Raw genomic sequence first — 24776 nt, forward strand, 5'->3', positions numbered from 1 at the left:
CTACCGCACACTGGCACGGGTCGCCTTGCTCGGGAGCCAGAGGCGCGATGGCATAGGGAAGGACGCAGGGCGGCCTGGGCGCCTCCCTTGGCCCTTGCGAGTGGTGAGTGACCAGGGCGAGGTCCTCAAGCCAAAGCTGTGTAGCCCGCGCTGGAGCGGAGATCCGGCGGGGGTGTGAGAGCTCAACCACTGGAGGAAGATGGGAGGGGCGGATGCTACAGAGGGAGGGGAACGCCCAGGGAGGGCTCTTTGGGACACTCGCCGGCGCCACTTGGCGACCAGGAGCCGCACGCTCCCCGAGCAGGAGTAATTTGGCCCAGAGGAAAACAGCCCTTTCCCAAACTCTGAGCCAAGTCCTGGGGTGTCATCCTCACTTTACAGCTGCGTGAACAGAAGCCTGGAACTCCAAGAGCCTGCTGCAGCCGAAGCCCTTTCACTGACACGGAACACCTTCCCTCCGAGTCCGAGAGAACCTCCAGGGCTTCTCATGGGGCGGAGAAGAAAGTGAAGACCCCCTTCCTCCCTCAAGAAGCCAACTCACTGGTCCAAAAACAAACAAACCATTGCTGCCTGGGATGCTGGGGGGGGGCGGGGAGCACCCCCTCCATCTCCAAATTACACTTGGCTGACACCCAGCCCTGTCCAGTCACCCCCGACCCCACCCTGCTCTCGGTTTTCTTTCCGGCCCCTCTAGTCCCCAAGGCGGACTAAACTGGGGCAGCTTCTCCATCCTGAAGGAGATTCCCGACACCTAGGTTTCCCACCCTGGAAAGGGAGAAAGAGCAGGACAGAGCTCGGAGAGGAAGAGACAGAGAAGGGGGCTGGACACCGGACACCCCGCCTGCGAGGGGTTAACCCGCTCCACTGGGCCATTGCCCCCTCTCTCCCAGGAGCCACTTCAGTCGGTTGTCGCCCTAGTGGCCGCCCTCTGAGCACGTGTTGCTGCCGGTCTGCGTCAACGCTGAGTAAACAGATGACTGGCTGACAGCGCGCCGGGAGGGGCTATTTAAGAGGCAGCGTCCTGCCGGCCCACCTGAACTTGGCTCTGCTCCCTCGCCACTCCGTAGAGACGCGAAGCCCGCTGCGTCCTACTCTGAAGGTAGGTTCCCCGCGGGGAATCCAAGTGTCAAGTTGCTTTGAGAATGCCGTCTTCAGTTTTGTGCCCCTTTCGTTTTATTTTTCTGTTTTCTGTGTCTTCTTCCCGACAGCTCGGAAGGCATTTCTTAAAGTCAGAAACAGCAGGGAGGTCTGGGTGGGTAGAGCTGCTTGAAAGACTTCCAAGCGCCTGCTTTGTTCTGGTCCGCAAGCAATGCTGGCATATCTATTTGCGAAGATTAGCATGCAAATTGGGCTTTGCTAGATGTTACACACAGGTGCAGTGTCCTTTCCAATCTCTGCAAATAAACTATCAAGGGGTTTTAAGATTGAAATTCATTTTCTAAAATATGCAGAAAAATTCAAGGCTTTAGGGATAGAAACGTGCCGGTGTTGTATCTGCTGGTGGATCTAAAAGGCGGCGGCGCTTTGCCAAGGACAGAAGACTGAGCGCATATTTCGGATTTTTAAAAACCCTTCCTGTATTTTGCATAGTAGTTTATTGCCAGTTCCCATATGCACCTTAAAGAAACTTTATAAATATGGCTTTTCTTTTTTGTCCCCTCATTTTAAGCTGTGCTTCTCCTTTTTCTCCCTTTAATTCCCCCATGGAAAGCTTCTTGGCATCCAGGGTCTCGTTTCTCCCACGGAGTCTTCTCTTTAAGATATTTTCCCAGCTTTAATCTCTTGCTTTCAGTTAGAAGACAGACGCTCTAACAACACTTTCTGAAACAAAAGGAAAACAGAAGACATTTCTTATGCTAGCCAGGGAAGTCCGTTTCCCTGGGGCACCGAGTGTGGTTCACCCAAAAGACAAACGGGATGTGCCCAGACACGCGGGCTGTGGCCGCTTGGCTTACGTCGGCGCCTGGTGAGCCCTCCTATGTGCACCAGTGTGGCGGGCCTGGGGCCCCGCGCGTTTGGACGGAGCCCCCTTTTCCGTACCCCAGTTGCCCCAAGCCTCCGCAAGAGCCTGCGATGCCCCCGCCACCAGTCGTTCACGTCCCCTCCCCTTTGCCCTCCGCAGCCATGAACGGCGGCGTGTGCCTGTGCGTGCTGCTGGCGGTACTGGCGGCGGGCGCCCTGGCGCAGCCCGTACCTGCGACCGACCGGGTGGGCCCAGGGGCGCAGCAGGAGGAGGAGGCGCCCCGGAGGCAGCTGAGGGCCGTGCAGAAGGTGGACGGCGAGCCCCGAGCGCATCTGGGAGCACTGCTGGCCAGGTACATCCAGCAGGCCCGGAAAGGTATGGATGTTCATTCATCTGTAGGGTCCTTCCCCTCGCTTCTGATCCATTGCGGGCCTTCCAATCCTGACCCTCTTCCCTAGCGTCTGGCTGATGAAGGGGAGTAACCCCTGGGAAGGACAGGCAAGGCGACACGTTAAACTAGATATTCCCTTTCTTCCCACCCCCACTTGCACCCCGCCCTGAATTGCGCTGTGGCCAGGACAGTACAGTTTTCTGGACGTCCTTTGTAGCAACTGAGGGTGGAGGATTCAATTCATGAAGGAAAACCTTTTTTAAAAAGCTTTTTTGAAACTAGTGTTTGGCATGTATTGCTGTTAAGTTCAACGCCATATTATAAAGACATTAAAAGATAATGACCTGTACCCCTGGGGATAAAAATATATGTTTATAAAAAATAAAAAATTAAAAAAAAAAAAGATAATGACCGATAATGACTCTAGAAGGGTTTGCCGATCTACTACCTACCTAACCCTGTAAATGCCGAAGAGCCAGGAGCCACCCAGATAGTGACACTGGGAAACCCCTAGCAGGAAGGAATCGATACCAAGAATGCTCTTGAGTCCTGACAGCTAGACAGTTGAAAAAGCAGTGACAATGTCAGTTTTCACCAAAGAGTGTAACAGGTAGAAAGAATCAGTAGCAGTTTTGAGTTCTCCTTGGCCATGATTGAAAATGATTACTCAGGAGACCTGTTTGTTCTTATTTTGCTGTTGGAGACATGGTCCCAGTTGCAGCAGGAGGTTTCTCAGCATCAAAGTCTGTCTCCAGGAATAAGGTGATTCGGTGGCTCACTAGCTGGGTGACATAGTGACAGCCCGAACCCTTTCCTGGGCCTGCCTCATCTGTAAAGCAGGGGTGAGGCTAGAGTTCCCTTAGGTCCCTTCTAGCTCTTTGTGTGATTCAGAGAGAGGCTAGTGCGTCTGTAGTGGCCTTAGGAACCATGATTGTGACTGGGGTCATTTTTTTCTACCAACTTGATCCACAGGGACACTGCTGTCACACCGGCTATGGGGCCGTGTGCTAAGCTGGACCAATGCAGCTGGACAGTAAACCGCAAAAAAACCAACCAAACAAAATACGCTGCTGGGAAGGGTAGAGGGCAGAGGGTGGCTCCTTTCCCAGGAGGCTCTCTTCCTCCCATGTGCCAGGGCCTAGATTTGAACCTTAGCTCATGGCTTGACTAGACAAGGAGAAAACGATGGGCGCGGCTTTCATATGAAGGTTTTATATGAAGATAAGATCGGAGCTTTTTGACCAGGGCAAAAAGAAGGAAAAAGAACCACCACAGAAGATGATTTGTTACATTTTGTCCTCTATTTGGGAAATTGTCCCAGCTACCATCTTCGCTTTGCTTTCTGGCTAATTAAATTGAGAGATGTGGAACTACTACTAGTCAGATGACAGAGAAAGCCTGAAAACTTTTGGAGTTCCTATTGATTGTCTCAAAGTAATTTAATATCTGTCCTTGGATGTAGGTTGAATTTCAGCCAGACCAGTCTGAAATATCACAGGTTTTTCAGAGAGCCATAATCTGGAACCGCCTCCCCACATTCAGGAAAGAGCCACCAGAACAGGTCTGGGAAAGAAGCCAGTTACCAAACTATTTCCCCTGAATGGACACTTGACAGTGGCGTTGTGCTACAAATCTTAGCTGGAAGTTTCTTCCTAGCATCTCTTCTCAGCCACCTTCTCCCTTTGCCTGTAGAATGTCGTGCCCAACAAGCCCACGTGGGATGGCAGCCCTGGGTACTTTAGCTGCCAACACCCACAATGAGCTCTAGGTAGAAAACAATCACACTCTTCTCTTTGACAAATACGAGCCAGAAGGAAATATTTATCCCCATACTGTTTCTTTGACTATTTTGAGAACATCTTGGATATCTCCTCAAGTATAGTACTTAGGCTTAAAGATTCTAAACACAGTCATGTACTCCTTGAGGAGTGCTCAAGAGTTTACCATCAGGAACTGCGTGCAGAGTTTTCAGTGAGGGAGGGGAAGCAGTTCTGTTGGGGACAGGAGACATCTAGCTTAGACCTACCCAACAGCCCACGAAGCTCTCATGCTTATATCAGTAACATCCATACTGTCTCCTGGTCCTCAAGGAAGCCCTACTTAGTGAGTCCCTTTGTCCCTGTGGCAGCCAGGGTTCTAAGAGAATTTGTAACCTACATGACTTTGCTCACCTCATAGTCTGTTCCAGCCCTGCCCTCGCCTGAAGGTCTGGGAGCCATTCAGCTTCCCAGCTGTACTGCCCATTCGGGGTTTCAAAGTTTAAAGGAGCCAGGCCCTTCCATTCAATTCTGTAAACCAGTTGGATTTCCTACCTCGTGTCACTGTGGGGAAGTGAGCAGGGACCCTGGTAAATGAGCACAGTGTGCGGGAACTGAGATGCGTAAACAGCACAGCTACTGGGACTGAAAATATGGTCCCCTCCCCAGCCCTGCCCCCCCACAACCCAGGCTGCTTGCACACATGGAAGCTGCCACTTTGCCTTCATTAACTGGAACTTGGAGCTGTGCCCAGCCTTTGATGGGGGCATTCATCAGCAGCAGACAGAAGGATGGGCCATACTTCTGTTAACCATGTACAAGTAACTGGATCTGCAAGGTTTTCTTTCAATGCGAGGACTAATATTTCACCTGAAAAACACAGAACAATTAAATAGCCGGCTCTGTTAGCCTTTTGCATAGGCTGGAGATACCTGTGAAGGGGCTGGAAGGTGCTGGGTTGACTCTGAATTCCGAGGCTGGGAAGTGATTGAGGTAGGGGTTGGGGGAGAAGAACGGTTAGGGACATGGCTCTGTATAATTTTTTCTGGTTTTTAATGTAGCTGGCTTTACCTGGTCATCCAATAAGACAGAGGAACTGCTCCTGCAAGCTCGTTTCGCAATCAATTAGCCATGGTCTGACTCTTTGCTGCCTGTGGGCAGGAGCTGGCAAGGGCAGCCTCAGACAGAAGGGCTGAATGACAACATCACAAGCAGTGGGGACACAGTGGCCCCATGGAGCGATCCCCCACCACTCTGCTCTTAGAGTCCCCTGGGCTTTGCCCTTCGAGGTCCCTGAGGGACCTTTCTTGTCTTTTAGCTTGCACAGAAGAAGGCACGATACTGATATCATATCCAGAAGGCCACAGCCTGTGATCTATGGGTCAGGACTGTGTCACATGTCCCCAAAGAAACTGCTTCTTCATGTCTCTGCTTCCTCAATGTCAATTACACATGAAAATCATCCTGCTCCTGAGGATTTCACTCCCATCCCCAAGGCCCGTTGCTCATTCAGTTCTTGCATTTTGGCCAAAAGGGATAAATGAAATAACCCCCTTATTATCTCTCTGCCACTCTTCACTGAGTGTTACTGACATAAGATTTTGATCTGACAGGGTGCCTTTTTCTCAATATCACTTTCTAAAAAGAAAGTAGTTTTCAAATTAATTTCTAAATAGTATTTGCCTAGCATTGGGACTTGACTCATTTTTTAAAAACCATTCAACATCAAAATATTGTATATTGTACTTCTGTGACCTTAACAAGAGTACTCAGGTATGCTTGAGATCTTAAGGGGTGAACTTTAGAAATGGGTAAGTACCAAGGAACCTTGCTTCGCATCTGCTAAGGACCAGCTACATAAGAGAAACCATTCCCCACCCCAGGAGTAGGGAAACCAAGGCAGGTCCCACAGTTGGTAAATTCTCTGAAATCCTTACAGATTGGAAGTCATACCCCTCACTAGTCAATATTACCCTCCCAGACCTGGGTCCTTCTCTTAGATTTTGGTCCAGCAAGCCCACTACTCGATGGCTCCTTGATACCTTTAAGAAGGTGCATGTTACGTATTGTCTGGCTTTTCTCATTGTTCTCCTTTACAGATTGAATTAGCGATGCTCTTAAATATAATGGCCTTTCCTTTTCCCTTGCGCCTTATAGCTCCTTCTGGCCGAATGTCTGTCATTAAGAACCTGCAGGGCCTGGACCCCAGTCACAGGATAAGCGACCGGGATTACATGGGCTGGATGGATTTTGGTCGGCGCAGTGCTGAGGAGTATGAATACCCCTCCTAAGGGACCCCGCCTTTGTCAGCACACCAGGAAACGACCTCTGGGCTCAGAGGAGGCAGAATAAGAAAACAATCACACTCATAACTCATTGTCTCTGAAGTCTGACATTTTAAGTATTTATTAAGTTTTCAATGTGAAAAACATGTCTGTAAGATTTTCCAGTGCAACCTCACATCTCACCAGAATTGTACAAATGGAAGACAAAACATTGTCCTCATCTGTGACTCCTGGTCCTAAAGTGTTGCTATGCTATTAAACTGATTTCATTCTGCCCCCTCATTCCCTGTGTCTGTCAAGCACCAAGATGCCATTTCATCCTCAGGACCCTCAAGGAAGGAAGTCTGATACGTGGTGCCCAAAAACAAAACCATCTGGTTCCAGAGAAAGCTCCAGAATCAAGGGTTGGGCATGGGGCTGACTTCTCTGCTGTTGGCCAAGTGACCAGTGAAAGGGCCTTCTGGGTCAGCCCCATGCCCAGCCCTAGCCACTCTGGGCCTGGGTCCCCAGTTTGGATCCACTGTAAAAAGAGAATGTGCCCTGCTTGTAGTAAGCACTCATTTGTCTGGGTAAAGACCAGAAAAGCAACTTGGAATGGGCCTTCCTTTCATCTGCCCATTCCCACAGGATGTACCAACCCCATCCCACACCAGAATTTCCTTGGGGTTCTCTTGACCTTTAAACAAATTATGGGGCAATGCCAGTCACTGCTTTCACATCCCTTGGATCTCTCCATGGCCCTATGGCACAGAAGTTATTGTCCTTTTACAGATGGGGAAACAGGCCCTGAGAGGTAGAAGTGGCTGGGCCACAGTCCAAGGTAACAAGATTCACAGACTCGGTCATTCCCAGGTAGTGACCTCCATCACCCCAGACCTTCCAGACTCTGGAATGCATATGAACCACTAGCAAGTCTTGTAACCCACACACTCTGATTCAACAAGTCTAGCCTTGGGCCTGAGCAAGCTCCCGGGTGATACCAGCACAGCGAGGCCTGGGCCACACTTGGGGTGGCAGTGGTCTTGAGAGGAGCCTGTGATCACAGTCCCCTGGGTCTCACCGTATTTCAGAGACTTATTTCAGGGCATGTTGGATGATTCTGGTAGCTATCTAGAGCAGAAGCTCTCCTTCCTTGAGCCAATCCCTCCTTTAGGTCCCCATAGGAGTCTGTAAAAGAAATTATGTTAAGGGGGCACCCGGGGATAATCTGACGCTTGCCACCCACGATGCAGCCTTGCCATGTCTCCTGGCCAAGGCTTCCAGGAACCTCAGGTTCTTATCCAGCAAAGGCCACAGATGGCTTGCTGCAGCCAGACATGAAGCCCCAAAGGAACAGACATTGGAAAGAATGTTGGCAAATCTATAACTGGTCTCAGATGGGCCGTCCTTAGCCCAGGGCTACCCTGCAAGCCCTTAGTGCCAGCTTCCTTGTTGATAGAAAGAGGATGCCAGGAAAGTCCTCAGAGGAAGAGGACTTTGCAATTCTTTAAGTTGAACTGAAGTCAGCATTCAGTGTAAAACTTGGACTCCGAATAGACAACTCATTATATTCTTACCTTGTGAGGTCATTACCTCATTCAATCCCTACAGTTTGGTCTCAAAGATTGCTTCATATCTCGGGGGTCCAAGCCCTGGCCCCATACCCAGATGCACATGTTTTGAGTGCAGAACACACATCTCACAAAAAACATTTTTTTTCCTGGGTGTTCAGGGGATCTTAGGTACAGATGGGGAGGGGAAGTGTGTGTGTGCGTGTGCATGCACACGCACACATGTGTGTGTGGTGGGGTGGGGAATGGTGAAAGACTTAGAATTTAATATTAAATCAGCAATGGAGAATGGGTGACAAAGGCTTGATCAGAATTAGTAATTTATGAATCATCAGGGAAGGGGATGGTAAAATATCATTTTCAAAGATAAAAACATGAGTCATACAAATATAAATGAACACACATCAAAGATGTCATTTAAGTCATTAACAAAGAGACCAGTAAGATGCGGGAAAGGGAAAGGAAAAGGACATTTTCTGACCTCTCCTGGGGTGCAGGACTCTGTACAAGGAGACTCGTGAGCACCAGCTTGGGATGCTGTCCCAATCCTGCAAGCAAGGTGACCCCAATTTTCAAAGAGGAAGCTGGAGCTCAGAGAGGCCCAGTGACTTACCATGCACTTTGCCCACACATGGTGGCATCAGGGTTGAAGCAGTTGGTTCCAAACTTTTAATGAGGCCACCTGGAGGAGATATCTAGAGTCTGGCCAAGAAGGGGCTGGGAGACTCATCTAGAAGCTTCGTCTACGTGAGTCTGAATTGGACTGAATCAGCTCTTCAAGCTCTGCTTCAAAGATGCCTGGGGCAGGGATGGGGGATGCACACACACTGGAAAACCATGATACCCCCTTCCTCCCTCCTCGTCGTCCTCCCCTCCAGCCTCCTCCTCACTCACTCCTCCCCACCTTCCTGTGCCTCTCACCATCCCCCTTCCTTTGCCAGCTGATCCCCTTGAGTTCTTTCAGCTGGCAAGACCCCTGCCCCAAGCCCTGCCCCCCTGCAGATGTTCCCACTGCTTGCATTCTCAACTCTGCTAATGAAGACTGCTCTAAGGGCTCCTTTTTCGTCAATCCATTGGTATTTACGAGTGGAAAAGGCCAATGGCTATCACTCTAGCTCAACACACACCTTCCCCTACCCGACTCCGATTTTATAGATGATAAGTTCACTCACGATCACACACTGAATTAGTGGTGGAACCCATGGTCCTCTCTGGAATGATTCCTTGCCAGGCTGAGACACAGCGAACTTCCCTGCTGCCACCTACACTTGCTCACACCTCTAGACCTCTGGGTTCAGAGGCCAGACCTGGCCTGCCTTGACCAGCGACCACTCAAGTCTCAGCAAGACCAGCGGCTGCAGAGTGGATAGAATTCCCTTTCCCAAGATTTGCTTTACCAAAGTCTGACTGCAGCATATCTCTCCTATAAAGTGAGAAAATCTTTACACAGTGCACCCCAAGCTACGGATGGCGTTTTTGTTCTCAAGTTCAGCCAGTCACAGATAAAGGGAAAGGGAAGACGGGAGAAAGGTATTCTGCGTTCATTCTTTTAAAAAACAACAGCACAAAACACTATCCTTTCCTGTCTCGGGTTGAAGAGCTGGAGGAAAGAATCTTGACCAGTTAGCTAGATTTCCAGGTACATGTGTAACAGCATCTTCAAATTACTGTGAGTCCTGAAGGTAAGTAAAGCAGATGCCAAGCAAAACAAGAGAAAAAAAAAATTGCCTCACGAATTCCCCCTGGGTCCTGGGTTCTGAGCTCTGAAAGGATTTATTAAAATGTTCTGTTTGTGTCTGGCTCCTGGTCTAAGATATGTCCTCCCAGAGAACCAGGATCAGGGACTCCAGATTATCCACCACACACAAAGCCCTTGCTGGACAGACCTCCCCCCAGACATCTTCATCATCAGTCCCACCTCTGTGACCTCATTTCTTACCACCACCCCCTCACTTACTCATTACACCCCACCCTCATTGTCTTCCTTGTTATTCCTTGGAAACTCTAAAATCACTCCTACCTCAGGGCCTTTGCACCTGGTGCTTCCTATGCCTGGCTCACTCTTCTTCCAAAAAGGATGGCTAGATCTCTCAGCTCATTCAACTCCAACATCATCTGCTCAGAGACTGCCCTGACCATTCTCTTAAAAACCTCCTCCATTTCACTCTATCCTTTTCCTTGCTTTACTTTTCTTCTTGTGCTAACCATTATGTGGAATTACATTACTTATCTATTTGTTTATTGGTTCTGTCTCACCTACTAGGATGTCAGATCCATGAGGGTAGAGATTTTTGTCTGTTTTATTGCTATATTCCCAATTCCTACCACAGTATCAGGCACATAATAGATACCCAATAACTGTTTGTCTAATTAATCAATAAGGGAAAATATCTCTGGATCTCTGCTAGTCAGGTTATAGATCGGTTTTAGAAGCAATTTCATGAGAACATTTGTTTTAAAAATCAGAGAAGTAAAGCAGGCTTAGTTGACCCAGCCATGCCCCTCCAAGATAGGCATAAGGATAAGAAACTGGAAAACAGATCATGCACACGAAACTGGCTGACGACCTGAATAACATCCATGGAGATCAACATGGAAAGCACACTTTAAAATATATCCTACCCCCAGGGGTACTGGGTAGCTCAGTGGGTTAAGCGTTGGACTCTTGATTATAGTTCAGGTCACGGTCTCAGGGTTGTGAGATCAATCCTCATGTCAGGCTCCGTGGTGGATGTATAGTCTGCTTAAGATTCTTTCTCTCTGTTTCTCTCTCCTTCTCTCTCTAAAACTAAACTAAAATAAAGTAAAATAAAATAAAATATACCCTACCCCAAACACACACCTCCACCCCTATTTCTTTTGCTGTAAATTAAAATCCAGATAGAATAGAGCAATTTCAAAGAAAAAAAAAAAGAAGAAGAAGAATGTTGATGAGTTTTGCTGCATTTACTCAGAATGTCAAAGGAGTGGAAACAATGTAAACGGTCCACAGTGTGGAGTTGTTAAAGAGATGAGTGCAACACCCGCAAGTGGACTCCGAAGCAGTGACTTCATGAGTATCGAGATGGTCTTGGAACATGGGAAATGACTACAATCCATGCAAAGTGAAAAGATCCTCTAATCTAATCGCATTAGGGATCCCATTAGGGATTATTTTTCCTTTAAAAAAAAAAGATTGTGTGAAAATGAAGATAGTCACGTGAGGGTCATAGAATCACAGATGTTTTTCTTCCTCTTCTCCAAACCTCTGTCCTCTTTGTAGATCATCCTTATAATAACTATAGTTCATGTTTTCCAGGTTGTGCCACTCTACAGAGAGACACAGAGTCAGCAGAAAAGCCATAAAATCAGTTCTTCAGCCACCTTTACCAAGAAAACACTGCCACCACCCCCCCCCCCCAGATGATTTTGACGATCACTCATGTAGCCACCTACAGCATCCGCCATTTGCCTTCCTTAGCTCCTGCTCATTAAGGCCTTGAAGCTCCCTGGGGATGTCACCTCTGCTGGTGGAGATAAGAGTATTCTGGCTACTGTGCCCACCCCACCCCGAGTTTCAGGCCCAGTGTCTAGAGTCTTCTGGTACCTTCTGTCCTCAGTGTGGGAGCCTGGGCCACACTGGTACCATTTTGTTCTCACTGGGTCTCAACAGTTCTCTATGGGACCTGGATGCCAATTATCATCAAATTCACCAGTTTCTTTAGCCAGGCGGTGGTACTGCCTCCACTGAGTATGCAAGTCCTTTATTCTACTCACAGTTTTCAAAACCATCATTGGCCTCTGAAGGTCACTTTGCATATTGAAGTCTCTGTATTTACTTTGTAAATTGAAAAAACGATAGCGTGAGTCATGTAGACAAACCATTCTTTACACCTGCTGGCTACGTTAGGTTCAGGGGGGCATCAAGAGCTCAGCTGCTGGGGTGGAACCAGAAGATCTCCCTTCTTTCTAAAGAACTTTATTGGTTCTTCTAGAGCAGGTCTGCTGCTATCAAGTCCCTTAGTTTTCCTTCATTGGAAAACTTCTTTGTTTCTTCACCTTCCTTCCTGAGGGATATTTTCATTGGATTTAGAATTCCAGGTTGACGGTTCTTTTCTTTTGTACTTTCAAAATACTTCATCACTTCCCATGGTGTCTGCTGAGAAACCTGCAGTATTAAATCATGACTTGCCTATAGGTAATGAGTCATTTTTCTCTGGCTGTTTTCAAGGTATCTTCTTCATCTTAAGATTTCAGTAGTTTGTTTATGCTGTGTTTGGGTGTGGATTTCTTTCAGTTTATCCTGTTTGAGATGTATTCAACATCTCAACATTGAATGTGTAAGTTTATATCTTTCACTAAACTTGGGGAAGTTTTCAGTCATGATTTCTTCAAATATTTTCCCAGCATCACACTCTTTTTGTCTCCTGGGATTTTGATGCAACAAACATTCAACCTTTTATTGTCCCACATGTCCCAGAGGCTCTGTTCATTTTTTTTCTCTCCATGGTTTACAATGGATAATTTCTATTTATCGATCTTCTGGTTCACTCATTCTCTGTCATTTCCATTCTGCTAATGAGTCCCATCCCCTGAGTTTCTTAGTATGGTTTTTCTAATTTCTCAGTTCTAAAATTGCCATGATATCTTCCATTTTCTTGTGAAGATTTTCTATCTAAACAATTGTTTCAAGGAGGTTTGCAATTGTTCACTTTTTGAACACTTTTAGAACAGCTGCTTGAAAGTCTTCAATAATTCCACCATCTGTAAAATCTCATCCTTGGTGTCTGTTAATTATCTTTTCTGAGGAAGATTGGAAATTTTATGGTTCTTTGTATGTTCAGTAATTTTGGATTGTGTCCTAGACAATTTGAATATTACATTTTGAGACTCTGGATCTTGGGTAAGTCTTACTAAACAAAAATGTTGATATTTTTGATTTAGCAGGTGCAACCTGTTTAGGTTCAGTCTGCAAGTTCTAGTGCCCCTGCTGTGGGCTGTGGATCCAATGACAGTTTGGTTTTCAGTGAAGTTCTACTGCTCTTTGGCTCCATTTCAGGCATGCACTCCCAGTGACCATGGCAGGCACTGGGTGGTGCTCTATGCATCACTTTAGCTCTCAAAATATTTGGTATGCTAATTAAGATCGATCCAGACATGTATGGTTCAGGAGTTCATATAAAATGATACAGAGTCATTTTCCTGAGCTCCTCCCTCTCTGCCATCTCCCCCACACTTTTCAGTTCCCTGGGGCTCCTCTTTTGGGTTCTCCACCCAGAAATTCAGGACTCTGGTACCCTGTTCTGCCACACGCTTCCACATCTGAGCCCATATTCAGGTCCCAGGGGCAGGAGAACAAAGAGAGGGGGGAAAAAAAGCCATGAGGGCTGGCCCACCCTCTTGGGATCATAGTTCCTCTTAGCAAAGAGCAACTTTCCCCTCCCTCAGGGTTTTGGCTCCTACTCCATTACTGATGGCCACCACTGCACTGTGGGTCTGCCTGGGGGCTGCGGGATGAGAGAATGGAGAGAGAGGAGGAAGAAAAAAACAGGGAATGTCCATACTCTCTGGGCATAAGGAGCTCCCTTTCTCGTTCTTCAAGCCAGAAAGAAAGGGCATCTTCTAGAGCTATCTGTGCCCTAGACCCTGCTTCCAGTCTCCAGAGTATTAAGCTTAAGATAGGCACCATCGAAACCTTCAGGACTTTCCCTTGCCTTCTCTCAACCTGTCAGGGTCTGGCATATCCTGCTGGAACTGTAGGATCTTGATGAGCTGTCATTTTAAGATGTGTTGAAAGTTTTAAAACCAGTCATTACTAGAGCATCAGGCTATTCCCTAAGAAGGTGTGGCTTGCTTTATTATCTAAATTTTGAATTGTTTAATATGACTCCCAGGAGGCTTCTGGCTTGGAAAATCTCAAGAGAGGACAAGAGTTGCTGACGTGCAGAATGGTACATCTAACCAAGTTCCAAGACTCGCATCTTTTCTACCTTTTCCTCTGCATGGCTCACACGCTGGGCTGGACAAATAGAGGCAGGCATACTGGGCAGTAATCCAAGCCTTACCTGCCCAAACACCTCTGAACTACAGCAGGAATGAATTCCATGAGTTCAATCTTTCTCTAAGTAACATTTTGGAAAGGATTCAACTGCTCTCTTGTATCAGTGGGCAGACTTACAAACCCTTCACTGACTTGACATGCAAGGAAATGTGCCTGTGTGCCAGGCACTGTGTTGATGTAATAGGTGCAGAGACCCAGCCAGGTGGGAGATCTAGAAAATCATAGTGCAATGCACCAGGAACTATGATAGGTAATATGCAGAGGCTGGGAGAAAGCAGGGCAGCTGAATGAAGGAGCCAGCCAGCCAGGCAACTGTCCGAGGATGCCAGTCTCTTACTGACATCAAAGCACCAATGAGACAAGTTGGAAATCCCAGTGTCAGTGAAGTTCTTAGTGCTTAATAGTTTACCTAACTGGAGAAAGGAGTTTGGTTCCACCCCTACAGAAGACAGCAGCGCCCTCAAGTGGACACCTAAAAAACCACACTTCTCTGGATACCAAGCTTCTGGGCAAAGAAAGAGTTGTGCCCATGTTGAAATCTGCAGAATCAGGCCCATTTCTACTTGCCACCCTGGTGGTTATCACACCTAGTTGGCTGAGATTTAAAACCAGAGAATTCAGGGTGTGTTCTCTGAGAATAGGTGGTTTCTTTTATTATTTTAATTTTGCACCTTCAATATGGCTGCTAAAAGTCTCCTGGGTTTTGGAAAATCACCTAATGAAACTGAAGAGAGAAGAAGAACCACTGGCAAGCGACATGCTTTTTGTAGGATTAAAACCAAGAAAAACAAATTCTCAGATACATTGTGAAGGCAACTTGGTAACTATGGTTACCTCTAATTAGGGAACACCTTATGCTTCCCAGATTTGAGTGGAGGAAAATTGAAAGGGAAAAAAATTCCAAATAAGTAAACATGTTAATTTGCATTGAAAGTATGTATTCTTATATCTTTAACATAGAGGATGAGATATAGAAGTTTGTTCTCTTCTCTTCACCTTCACCTTCTATGTGTGTCCTTGCATAATGAGGACTCATAACTGAAACTGGGGGTCAAGGATGTCTCTTTGAAGAGGGTGACACCAGAAGCCTGGGTGAAGGACAGGCAGCTCACCCAGAGTCAGACTTAGGCAGGGGTTCTAAGTGTGGCTCAATTAGGGTGACCATATTGTAACAGGATCTGAATTAACTCCTCCTGTTCTGTGCTGGACCGTGGGGAGGGGTTGAATCTTGCTGTGGTCCCCATAAGGAGTGACCAGTGAAGGGGTCCATAATGACTTGGACTTGAACTTGAACAGAGAGAGAAGCCCCAAAAGAAGGTGTTCTGGAGTCCTCCTCAGGTGTTCTGAGAGGAGGAAGGACAACATAAAAACATACCCACCTTTAAAGGAAGAGGTGGGGTACTCACTCTGCTCACTTCAGTCCGATCAACCTCACCAGAGCTGACTATCTGACCCAGTCTCCAGCTGAATTCTGGCTGAGGTATCACCAGAGAGGTGAAACTCCTGTCTCTGTGAGGGATTTCTGCACATCAAGAGAGAAAGATTTCCTCTCAATTAATGAAGTCATAAGATGGGTTTCCAATGAACGCTAGGCATCAGGCTATTCCCTAAGAAGGTGTGGCTTGCTTTATTATCTAAATTTTGAATTGTTTAATACGACTCCCAAGAGTCGTATGCAGAATAAAATCCTTATTTTCTGATACTGTCTGGAGAAGAGTTGTAGGGTTGGAATCTGGGTAAGATACTTTGGCCTATGTGAGAAACCCCTGATGCTGTTCATTTATTTTTTCATCCTTTCATTCAAAAGCTATTCACTCTGAACCCAGTGTGGAGCACCAGACATTTCAAAATGAGACACATGGACGCTGACATCAGGCATTCATGTTCTAGTCAGAGGTGAGAAATTGGGTCCAAAGGCAAAGATTTAGGAATCATCTTCCCTTGCATACCTAACGGATACCTCAATCTTGGTAAGTCCAAACTTGGACTGATGACCTTCCCCCTCCAACCGAATGCCTGAATTCCAACTCAGCTGAGGGCAATTCATCCGTCCAGTTGCTCAGGTAAAACCCCTAGCAGTAATCTTTGACTCCTCTTGCCTTCAAGCCTTTCATCGAAAGCATTGACAAATGTTGGGAGCTTTACCTCAAAAAGTATTTAGAAGCCACCCACTTTTTACTGCTTTCGCTGTCACCTCCTTGCTCTGAGCCACGTTATCTCTCACCCAGATTGCTGGAATCTACCTGCTTCTACCCTACAGCTTATATACATAATTACAGCAACACGGGCAGATACTGAAACCAGCAAGCAACGGGTTAACAGAACTCCTCGCAGCTGTAGACCAAGAAGCACACGTGCAACTTTTTACCCAGACCTTTTTCATTTCATTCTCATTTCACTCCCCTCCTTCAGGGAAGCAGATGGGAGGCTTGCCCTTCCGTCTCCTGGTTTGGCTCCCTCTCGAGTAATCTTTTCCTTGCTGCATACGCCATGGCTCAACGATCATTTTTTGCTGTTCTTCAGGTAGAGGAACTTGGATTCCATTACAAATATGACGCACCAGCCAGGGGCTCTTTGCGGGTGGTTTGTTGACCCCCAGCCAAGAACAGAAGTCTGGTAGCCACTCTAGCCAACTGCCTAGGCTCTCTGTCCTGGGGACTGTCCCCATGGCCCCACCCCAACTGAATGTCGCCAATCCTTGGTGCTTAATTTAACTCTTGTGGCAAGAAAATGGTTTTTGGATTCAGTACAGACAGACATCTCTCAGTGAGCATTTTGTGAGTGACTGCTGGTGAGCTAATTTCTTAATCCCAGTCAGCTGCATCCAGACATGGGGTTTGGGTTTTCTTAGCCTCTTTTTCTTGTTTGATTAAGAAAAAGTTGGTTAGGGGGGGCCCCCTGGGTGACTCAGTGGGTTAATCCTCTGCCTTCGGCTCTGGTCGTGATCTCAGGGTGCTGGGATCGAGCCCCACATCGGGCTCTCTGCTCAGCAGGGAACGTGCTCTCCCCTCTCTCTCTCTGCCTGCTGCTCTGCCTATTTGTGATCTCTTTGTCAAATAAATAAATAAATATAAATCTTTAAAAGAAAAAAAAAAAGAAACAAAAGGTTGGTTAGGAAGCACTTTGATTCCGTTGGTGAAGCTCTGAATTTTAGGGAGGAACTAGAAAGCAGGAAGCCATAGGTTCAGTTGGTGATGCCCCAATTTTTGAGGAGGTACCAATGCTCACAGAGGTATTCTGGGTTTCAGTTGGTTGGTTTGTTACTTCAGCTTTCGGTGTCTTTGAATAAAACTAGCCGTGTTCTAATTGGAAAACGGGAGGTGACAATATATCCCTACGTGCTGCCCTTTGGGCTATGTCCTCCAAAACTGGGCAGTTTTTAGTCTTTTTTGCAACGTTGCTTGGCCATAATATTCATTCAGCTCTGGAGAAGAATGGCCAATTCATGGATCCATCAGCTGTAATACCATCTCACAATTAGATCTGTTTTATAAATGGGAGATATTAGGGAATTGAACTTTTAAGATTTGGTTTGCATCCTGTTTGTGTATTTGTCCATGTATGTTGTAAGTGTAAACTATGTTCTCTATCTCTGGATGGAATTGCTAAAGTTTATAAAAGAGCTGTTTAGTTGGTTGAAAGTAAGCACTTATACGGATTAGGTATTCTAATTCAAAGAGAGAAATAAATGTTTTACAAGTTCTCAGGGTCTGGGAAAATATTTGCTATGAAAACTAACTTAAGGTTGGTTTCATTAAAATTGACATGTCTTTCTAATTATCAGCATTAAATATAAAACTTATTCCTGCCCATGCTTACTGAAAGTCAAATAAGTTCTTGTTATCTCCATTGCGAAATTTGTTGGAAAGGGGGAGAAAAAAAAAGCCCTTAGAACTTTGATGCCTTGTGAAGTTTTATGGACAATCTAAGAACAAAGAAACATGTGTAAATAATTTTAATGTTAAGACTACTGAAAATAAGAGACCAACTCTGTATGCAAGGAAAGCGAGCCTGGTTATTTAAGAGGGAAAACTTGAGGACAAAATCCGAATGTATCAAGGAAAGTTGTAGGTTTTGGAGAAGGGCATCTTTGGACAGGAATTTTGTGCATGGTCAGGATGAAGATGATGGAGGCTAGTATGTAAAAATGTCTATTAGGAAGAGATCAGCACCTGGGGTAGAGAAGGGTGAATAAGAGAGCAAGACCAGGCAGACATTGAGCAGCGATACAATATCAACAGAAGTCTAACTGATTCTCTGACAAGGTCCAAGAGAATGGAAATTGGGACAAGAAGGCTGGATTTTTACAATAGTCATTTGATGTGGCTACCCAGGAAGATGGCAAGCCTCTGGCAAGGCAGCTGTCTTCAGTCAAGGAAATCTCTGATGGCGTCTGAGAGTTAAGGATGGTTGGCAGCACCCTTATAACCGAGGGTCCTTCATTCCTGATGGGGATTGTAGTCCACACATCCCAGCACCCACCCCAAGAACACAGGTCCATGCAGCACCCTGATGTCCTGGTCTCAACAAGTATGTCAACATGGGAGTTAGGCAGGAGAGTGGTGGGACTACCCATTTTTTTTTTAATTCAGCCTGTTGACATGAATGAGTTTTAATATCAGAAGTACATTCTGATATATGATTGGTATAAGATTGGAATTTGAGTTTTCTCTGTTAAAATGACATTTTTCTTAGATAATTGGTCTAAATTATAAACAAAAGTTTATCGTGCCCCTGGCTGGATCAGGTGGAAGAGCATCCACCTCTTGATCTCAGGGTCATGAATTTGAACCACACATTGGGTGTAGAGATTACAGAAATGAATGAACGAACGAATGAACAAGTAGAACAAAGTTTTGTTAACAACTATGTAACCCTCTGCATTTGGCTTTAAAATCTCTTATCGTCACCTTGACAAAATACATAATTGATTATTAAGTTTTGTAATCTGTAATCTTATTTAGACATGTGCTTCAGCGCCTGATATTTCAAACAAAATTCTCAAAATTTGACTTCAAAATGAAGTCTTCTTGACAAATTTCATTTGTTGGGCATTGTTTGGTATGTTCAATTACATGGGGAGCATTGCCAAATAAGTGAAAATAAACCCTCTTTATCACCCATGGGTGAATTCTACGACTGTTCCAGGAATCCTATAAAATTCCTAAAGTTCTGATACATCTTGAAAAATGTCATCACTTGTCCTTCTAATTATTGAAGTGTTGGTCACAGAATTTCCTTGTCAATTGCATCGTAATGACAAAATGCAGGTCTCCAATACCTTTAAGATCCTAAAACTAGAATTTCTGAAACTAATGGGAAGGCTGCATCCAAACAAAATCTTGTTTAAACACTGCTGGTTCTCTAATATTTACTTTTCCAAATTTAAGGCTATCGCTTACAGAAATCTGGTAAAATATTCCTTTGTACACAAATATGAAACCTTTATATTTTTCTCCCTACCTGTTCCCTCCAGAATTCAGAGACTGTGAGTATTATATTTTCATGGAAATGCAATTATTTGTATAAGTTCGATAAGAGTCTGATCTCCTTATGTCAGGACACAATTGGAAACACTGATTATACTACCAAGCTTTTGACTTGTATAGACTCAGGTATGACTAGACAGCTTTAAAGGGTAAGGTTGCATTTATGGAGTTAATGAAGCCCTTTGGAAAAATCAGCCTCATATCTTGCTTACAGGGTTCTCAGCAGCCTTACCAGGTGACTTAGGAAGGTCACTTTCTGACAGGTGCAGGAACCTCAGGATATTTTGGATACCTCTGGAAGAGAGGGATCACAGGTGAAGTCTGTGACAAGTATGTGGCGTGGCTTCTTAGCCTCAAGAGCCTGTTAAAAGTTCAATCTGAAATTCCTTATGAAATTGCAGCAAAACAGATGAAAAACCAACTAACCTATATGACCAATCACTAGTCTTGCTGTTGCTTATGTAAATAATTAGGCCAAGTGTGTTAAAATAAGATTTATTTTACAAATGAATTGGCTTTATTTGGCTGTCTTTGGAAATGAGGGTGATTTTAGAGAAATTGTTTCAGTAACACCTTTATGGATGTTAGATTCTAGTTCTGCTTCACTGTCTTTGAACTGGATCCTAATTTCCTCAAATGTCTGGCTATGACTCTTCAAACTAAGCCTTCCAATTTTCTCCCATTCTCTTAAACTTGGAATTAATGAGAACGAAAACCGCTTTTTTCTGAAGTGCTCCAAACTGAACCTGGACAACCTGAGATAAATTTCAGAGAAAAATTGCTATATTGGCTCATGTATAGACACACTTCCCGCCTCTTGCTTCATAGGCCACTCAAAGATCTCCAGAATCATGCAGATCATTGAACAATTTTGTTCCCACCATCCATATTTGCTGGATCTGCCACTGGAAAATCCAGACCTTGAGATGTCACACATGCAAGCAATCTGGAACCCAGACTTCAGAGAAGAACACGTCGCTTGGCTATTATCACAGAGCAGGGTGTGTGTGTGTGTGTGTGTGTGTGTGTGTGTATGTACACGTGCACGTACATGAGAGAAAGAAAGAGAGAGTGAATGATGAAGCTGGTTCTGAGAATGAGGGAAAAGACTGAACTGGAACCAAGTGTTGCTTCCAGGGTGAAGAAGTATTGCTGGTTGACACTGATGGGAAAGGCGCACAGACAGGCAGTGACAGGTCTCGTCTCCCTCCTCTGGCCCCACATGGTGCCCCTATTGGTACCACTTCCATGTGGACATGGTTTGCAGTCCCAGTCATGTATAAAATGGTAAGCTCGGAGCTGAGAAACCATGGCTTAAAAACCGGCAGAGTTGACTTTCTCTTTGACATAGGATGGGATAAATGGCTAACGTTGCAGTACATCCACAGGTCCAGTACATCAAGGCAGGGTCACAATGGAACAAAAGAAGGTCTGCGCATATCTTGTAGATCCTGAAATTCTTTTTAAAGAAGGCCATGCATTTATTATATGCAGGAGAGTCACTGTTGCTGATGAGGTTAAAGAATAAGAGTGTAATTAGGTATTGGACAGCCAGGGGGTGGCCTATAGGGAACATTCAACATTTCTTTTGTCTATTCAGCATCTTTGGACAGCCCTACTCTGTTTGGGAATTCTCTATAACCCCCAAGTAGAAGCCAGAAAGCTTTATCCCCCAGCCCCTTTTGCAGCTGAGGCATGGACTTGGGAGGCTGGCTGCATCAGTCATACACAACATCAGTAGGATGGATTTCAGTCTCCTGGGTCTCCTGGACTGGGCTGGTGACAGGATTTGGAAATGTTCTTACCTCCATGGCTTCTAGCCGTGGTTCTCCCAGTTAGGAGATTCTGTAATCTTATCCCTTACTAAGCCTATTTTCTTCCTAAACCATCTACAGAAGGTTCTCTTGTTTGTAACTAAGAGCCCTGACTGAGCAGATGGTAAGAACATACAATGTGTTACATAATGCTTTGCTCTAAGTTTTGAATTCTTCATAAAGAAGGTTTTTAAGATGCAGGTGAATGAGAGTATGATGGATGAAATAAGGCCCTGGGGAGTGAGGGAGGAGCTGACATCTATAAAACTGGTGGAGACATGGGCCAGAGTCCAGAAGAAGAACCCATCCTCCATTGTAACAGAAGGTAGAGAGAAAATAATGAGTGTGTCTTCAGCAAGTTTACAGGTTTAGTCACAAAAAATTGAGATGATTCTTATGTGATGAATTCACTCTATGAAAAAGGGAATTTCATTTGTTGAACATGAGGGTGAGATGGAATTGAAAGTGAGGAGGGGAGAAGAGCTGAAATAGTACCTACAGGGAATGAGAGAGACAATTGACGAGGGAAATGTAAGATTGCCTTGCCATTTGGAAGGCCCAGGTGGAGTGGGGGACAGTAATTGGGCATTCATATGCATGGTTTATTTTCTCTACCAGAAGCCAGGAGTCCTGGCCAGGAAAAAAAGTGAATGATCCAGAATTGGGGTTTTGACTTAGGAATTTGGTTCTGGAATGATGGGGCACAGTCTACACTGCATAGAAAGAAAAGTGATAAGATGAGGGGTAGATGGCAAATGAAAGGAGCAGAGGAGCCAGGAGTCTAGATATTTCTTTGAGATCCAAGAACACAGGGAGAGTGAGTAATTGACATGGAACTATGTGCCAAGAGGTTATGGTCAAAAGGGGCATAATTGCATCTCAAACTTTAGAAGCTGAGCTATCGGGGGTGCCTGGTTGGCTCAGTGGGTTAAAGCCTCTGCCTTCAGCTCAGGTCATGATCTCGGGGTCCTGGGATCGAGCCCCGCATCGGTCTCTCTGCTTAGCAGGGAGCCTGCTTCCCTTCCTCTCTCTCTGCCTGCTTCTCTGCCTACTTGTGATCTGTCTGTCAAATGAATAAAAAAAATCTTTAAAAAAAAAAAAAGAAGAAGAAGTTGAGCTATCTCAGGTGGTAATAAGATCAAAGATATGGCTCTGGGAGAGCTTGGCAGAAATGGAGTGGTGGTGAGGCCAGTGGGGATGAAGAGGTAGAGGAACTGAGGGCGCAGAGACAAAAGGGCTGTCCCCATGGTGGTTGAAGTCATCTAGGCTGACAGCAAGATGTAAGGTGGAGAAAAAGACGATAAGCTCAGTGTTAACATCTTCAAAGAATGAGGGGGAATTTCCAGGAAGATGGTCAAGGACAGCCTTGTGGGGAAAGAAGATGAGGGTTAGGAATCATGGACTTCAATATGGCAGTGGCTCTGAAGGGGGTTAGTGGGAAAAGACCAATCAGTCCAGGACCCTCTGAATGTGGGAAGAAGGGAATGACAGAATGAACCTTCTCTGAGAGGCTGTGGGGAAGCAGTTCCTAGGGACCAGGCAGTTTTGATGAAACATGAGGTGGAGGGTTGTAGATGGTGGAAGTCAATAATGTAAGGGAGGCTGTTCACCATGGAACTGGCATTCCAGTGAAAACTGATGGAGAGGGCAGGGCTGAGGAAGAAGGGAGCTGCTGGCGCCATTCCCTGTCATTACTTTCTCCCCATTCTGGTTGGCTGTCCTAAAGGTACAGCTCAGGGGCACCTGGGTGGCTCAGTGGATTAAAGCCTCTGCCTTCGGCTCAGGTCATGATCCCAGGGTCCTGGGATCGAGCCCTGCATCAGGCTCTCTGCTCAGCAGGGAGCCTGCTTCCTCCCCTCTCTCTCTCTCTCTGCCTGCCTCTCTGCCTACTTGTGATCTCTGTCAAATAAATAAATAAAATCTTTGAAAAAAATTATTTAAAGGTACAGCCCAACTTTGGTGTCTGCCTTCTTCCTGTTCCTCCATGTCATGAGGGTTATTTGCTAAAAGCAAAACTAACCATCCCCAGTTGTTAAAAAGCAACTTCACCTAACAATGGGAGATTTAACAAAAAAGTGCCTATCACCATAGGAGTCCTTCATACCAGCACAACTCAAAGAGTGGTTTGTGGGCTGATGCCAGTCCATAAGAAAGGTAACAATGGAAATGGAGAATGAATGGTCAGATGCTTTGGAAGCAATTGACGTTGCCACATCATCTGATACCAAAAGGTGGACCAGTTCAGGTGTAGGAAGGACTTTCAGGTGGCACCAGCTGAAGACTAGTCTCATGGGTGGCACCACGTTACCACACATGATATTTTAAGATTATTTTGTCAACCGTAAGCCAAAAATGTATAAAAATCTAATCAAATGTAAGCCTTCATTTACTTTTCTAACTTTTAAATTTTACCATCAAGTTTTATCAAGCTTTTAAACAATTTATAATTCTAGGGGCACCTGGGTGTTTCAGTTTGTTAGGCGACTGCCTTCAGCTCAGGTCATGATCCTGGAGTCCTGGGATTGAGTCCTGTATCAGGCTCCCTGCTTGGCAAGGAGTTTGCTTCTCCCTAGGACCCTCCCCCTTCTCATGCTCTCTCTCTCTCTCTCTCTCTCTCTTTCTGTCTCTCTCATTCTCTCTATCAAATAAATAAAATCTTTTAAAAAATTTATAATTCTAGATGTCCATCAACAGGTGAATAGATAAAGAAGATATGGTCTATCTATGCAATGGAATATTTAGTAGCCATCCAAAAAATGAAATCTTGCCATTTGCAATAATGTAGATGGAACTATAGAGTATTATGCTAAGTGAACCAAGTCTGAGAAAGACAATTAGCATGGGATCTCACTGATACATGGAATTTGAGAAACAAGGCGGAGGATCATTGGGGAAGAGAGGGAAAAAAATGAAACAAGATGAAACCAAAGAGGGAGACAAACCATAAGAGACTCTTAATCTCAGGAAACAAACTGAGGGTTGCTGGAGAGGAGGGAAGGGATGGCTGAGGGTAGACACTGGGGAGGGTACGTGCTATGGTGAGACTGTGTAAGACTGATGAATCACATACCTTTGCCCCTGAAACAAATAATAAATTATATGTTAATTTTAAAAAATCTTAAGTAAAAAAATTAAAAAAGTACAACTCAATATTATTCAAGATCAGAAAGTAAAATTTGTAGTGCTTAATTTTTAGCTAGAATTTACAGATTTTAAAATAAGCCCCACTAGAATTATTTGTCAAGAAGTTACTTGACAAATCTTGTCTTCCTTTCCTGTTGATATTCCTTCTCTGACATTAGTTTCTCTATGGTGGACGTTAGTCAAAGAAAACATGGAAGCACTGTAGATACACCTTATCCCCTGCAAGGAGCATGCTTGTCAGTCTGAACCAGCTGAGATAAAATAACAAAATCCAACTCCTTTACCACCTTAAAAACTTTGATGTACAGTGTTCATTCCAAGTGAGCTTATAAGGGTTTAATAT

At 45.2% G+C, this 24776-nt stretch overlaps 1 protein-coding gene across 1 annotated transcript; it reads left to right on the forward strand.

The window, feature by feature from the left end:
• The first annotated feature begins 344 nt into the window (after positions 1-344).
• CCK (cholecystokinin) lies at positions 345-6678 on the forward strand. The gene is made up of 3 exons (XM_004754240.3): positions 345-1099; positions 2123-2338; positions 6269-6678. The coding sequence occupies exons 2-3, from the start codon at positions 2125-2127 to the stop codon at positions 6400-6402; spliced, it is 348 nt and encodes a 115-aa protein (XP_004754297.1). The 5' UTR covers positions 345-1099; positions 2123-2124; the 3' UTR covers positions 6403-6678.
• Positions 6679-24776: the final 18098 nt, after the last annotated feature.

Source organism: Mustela putorius, unplaced genomic scaffold (assembly GCF_011764305.1).
Source record: "Mustela putorius furo isolate JIRA1106 unplaced genomic scaffold, ASM1176430v1.1 tig00003834_pilon_pilon_pilon, whole genome shotgun sequence".
In the NCBI taxonomy this organism is placed as follows: domain Eukaryota; kingdom Metazoa; phylum Chordata; class Mammalia; order Carnivora; family Mustelidae; genus Mustela; species Mustela putorius.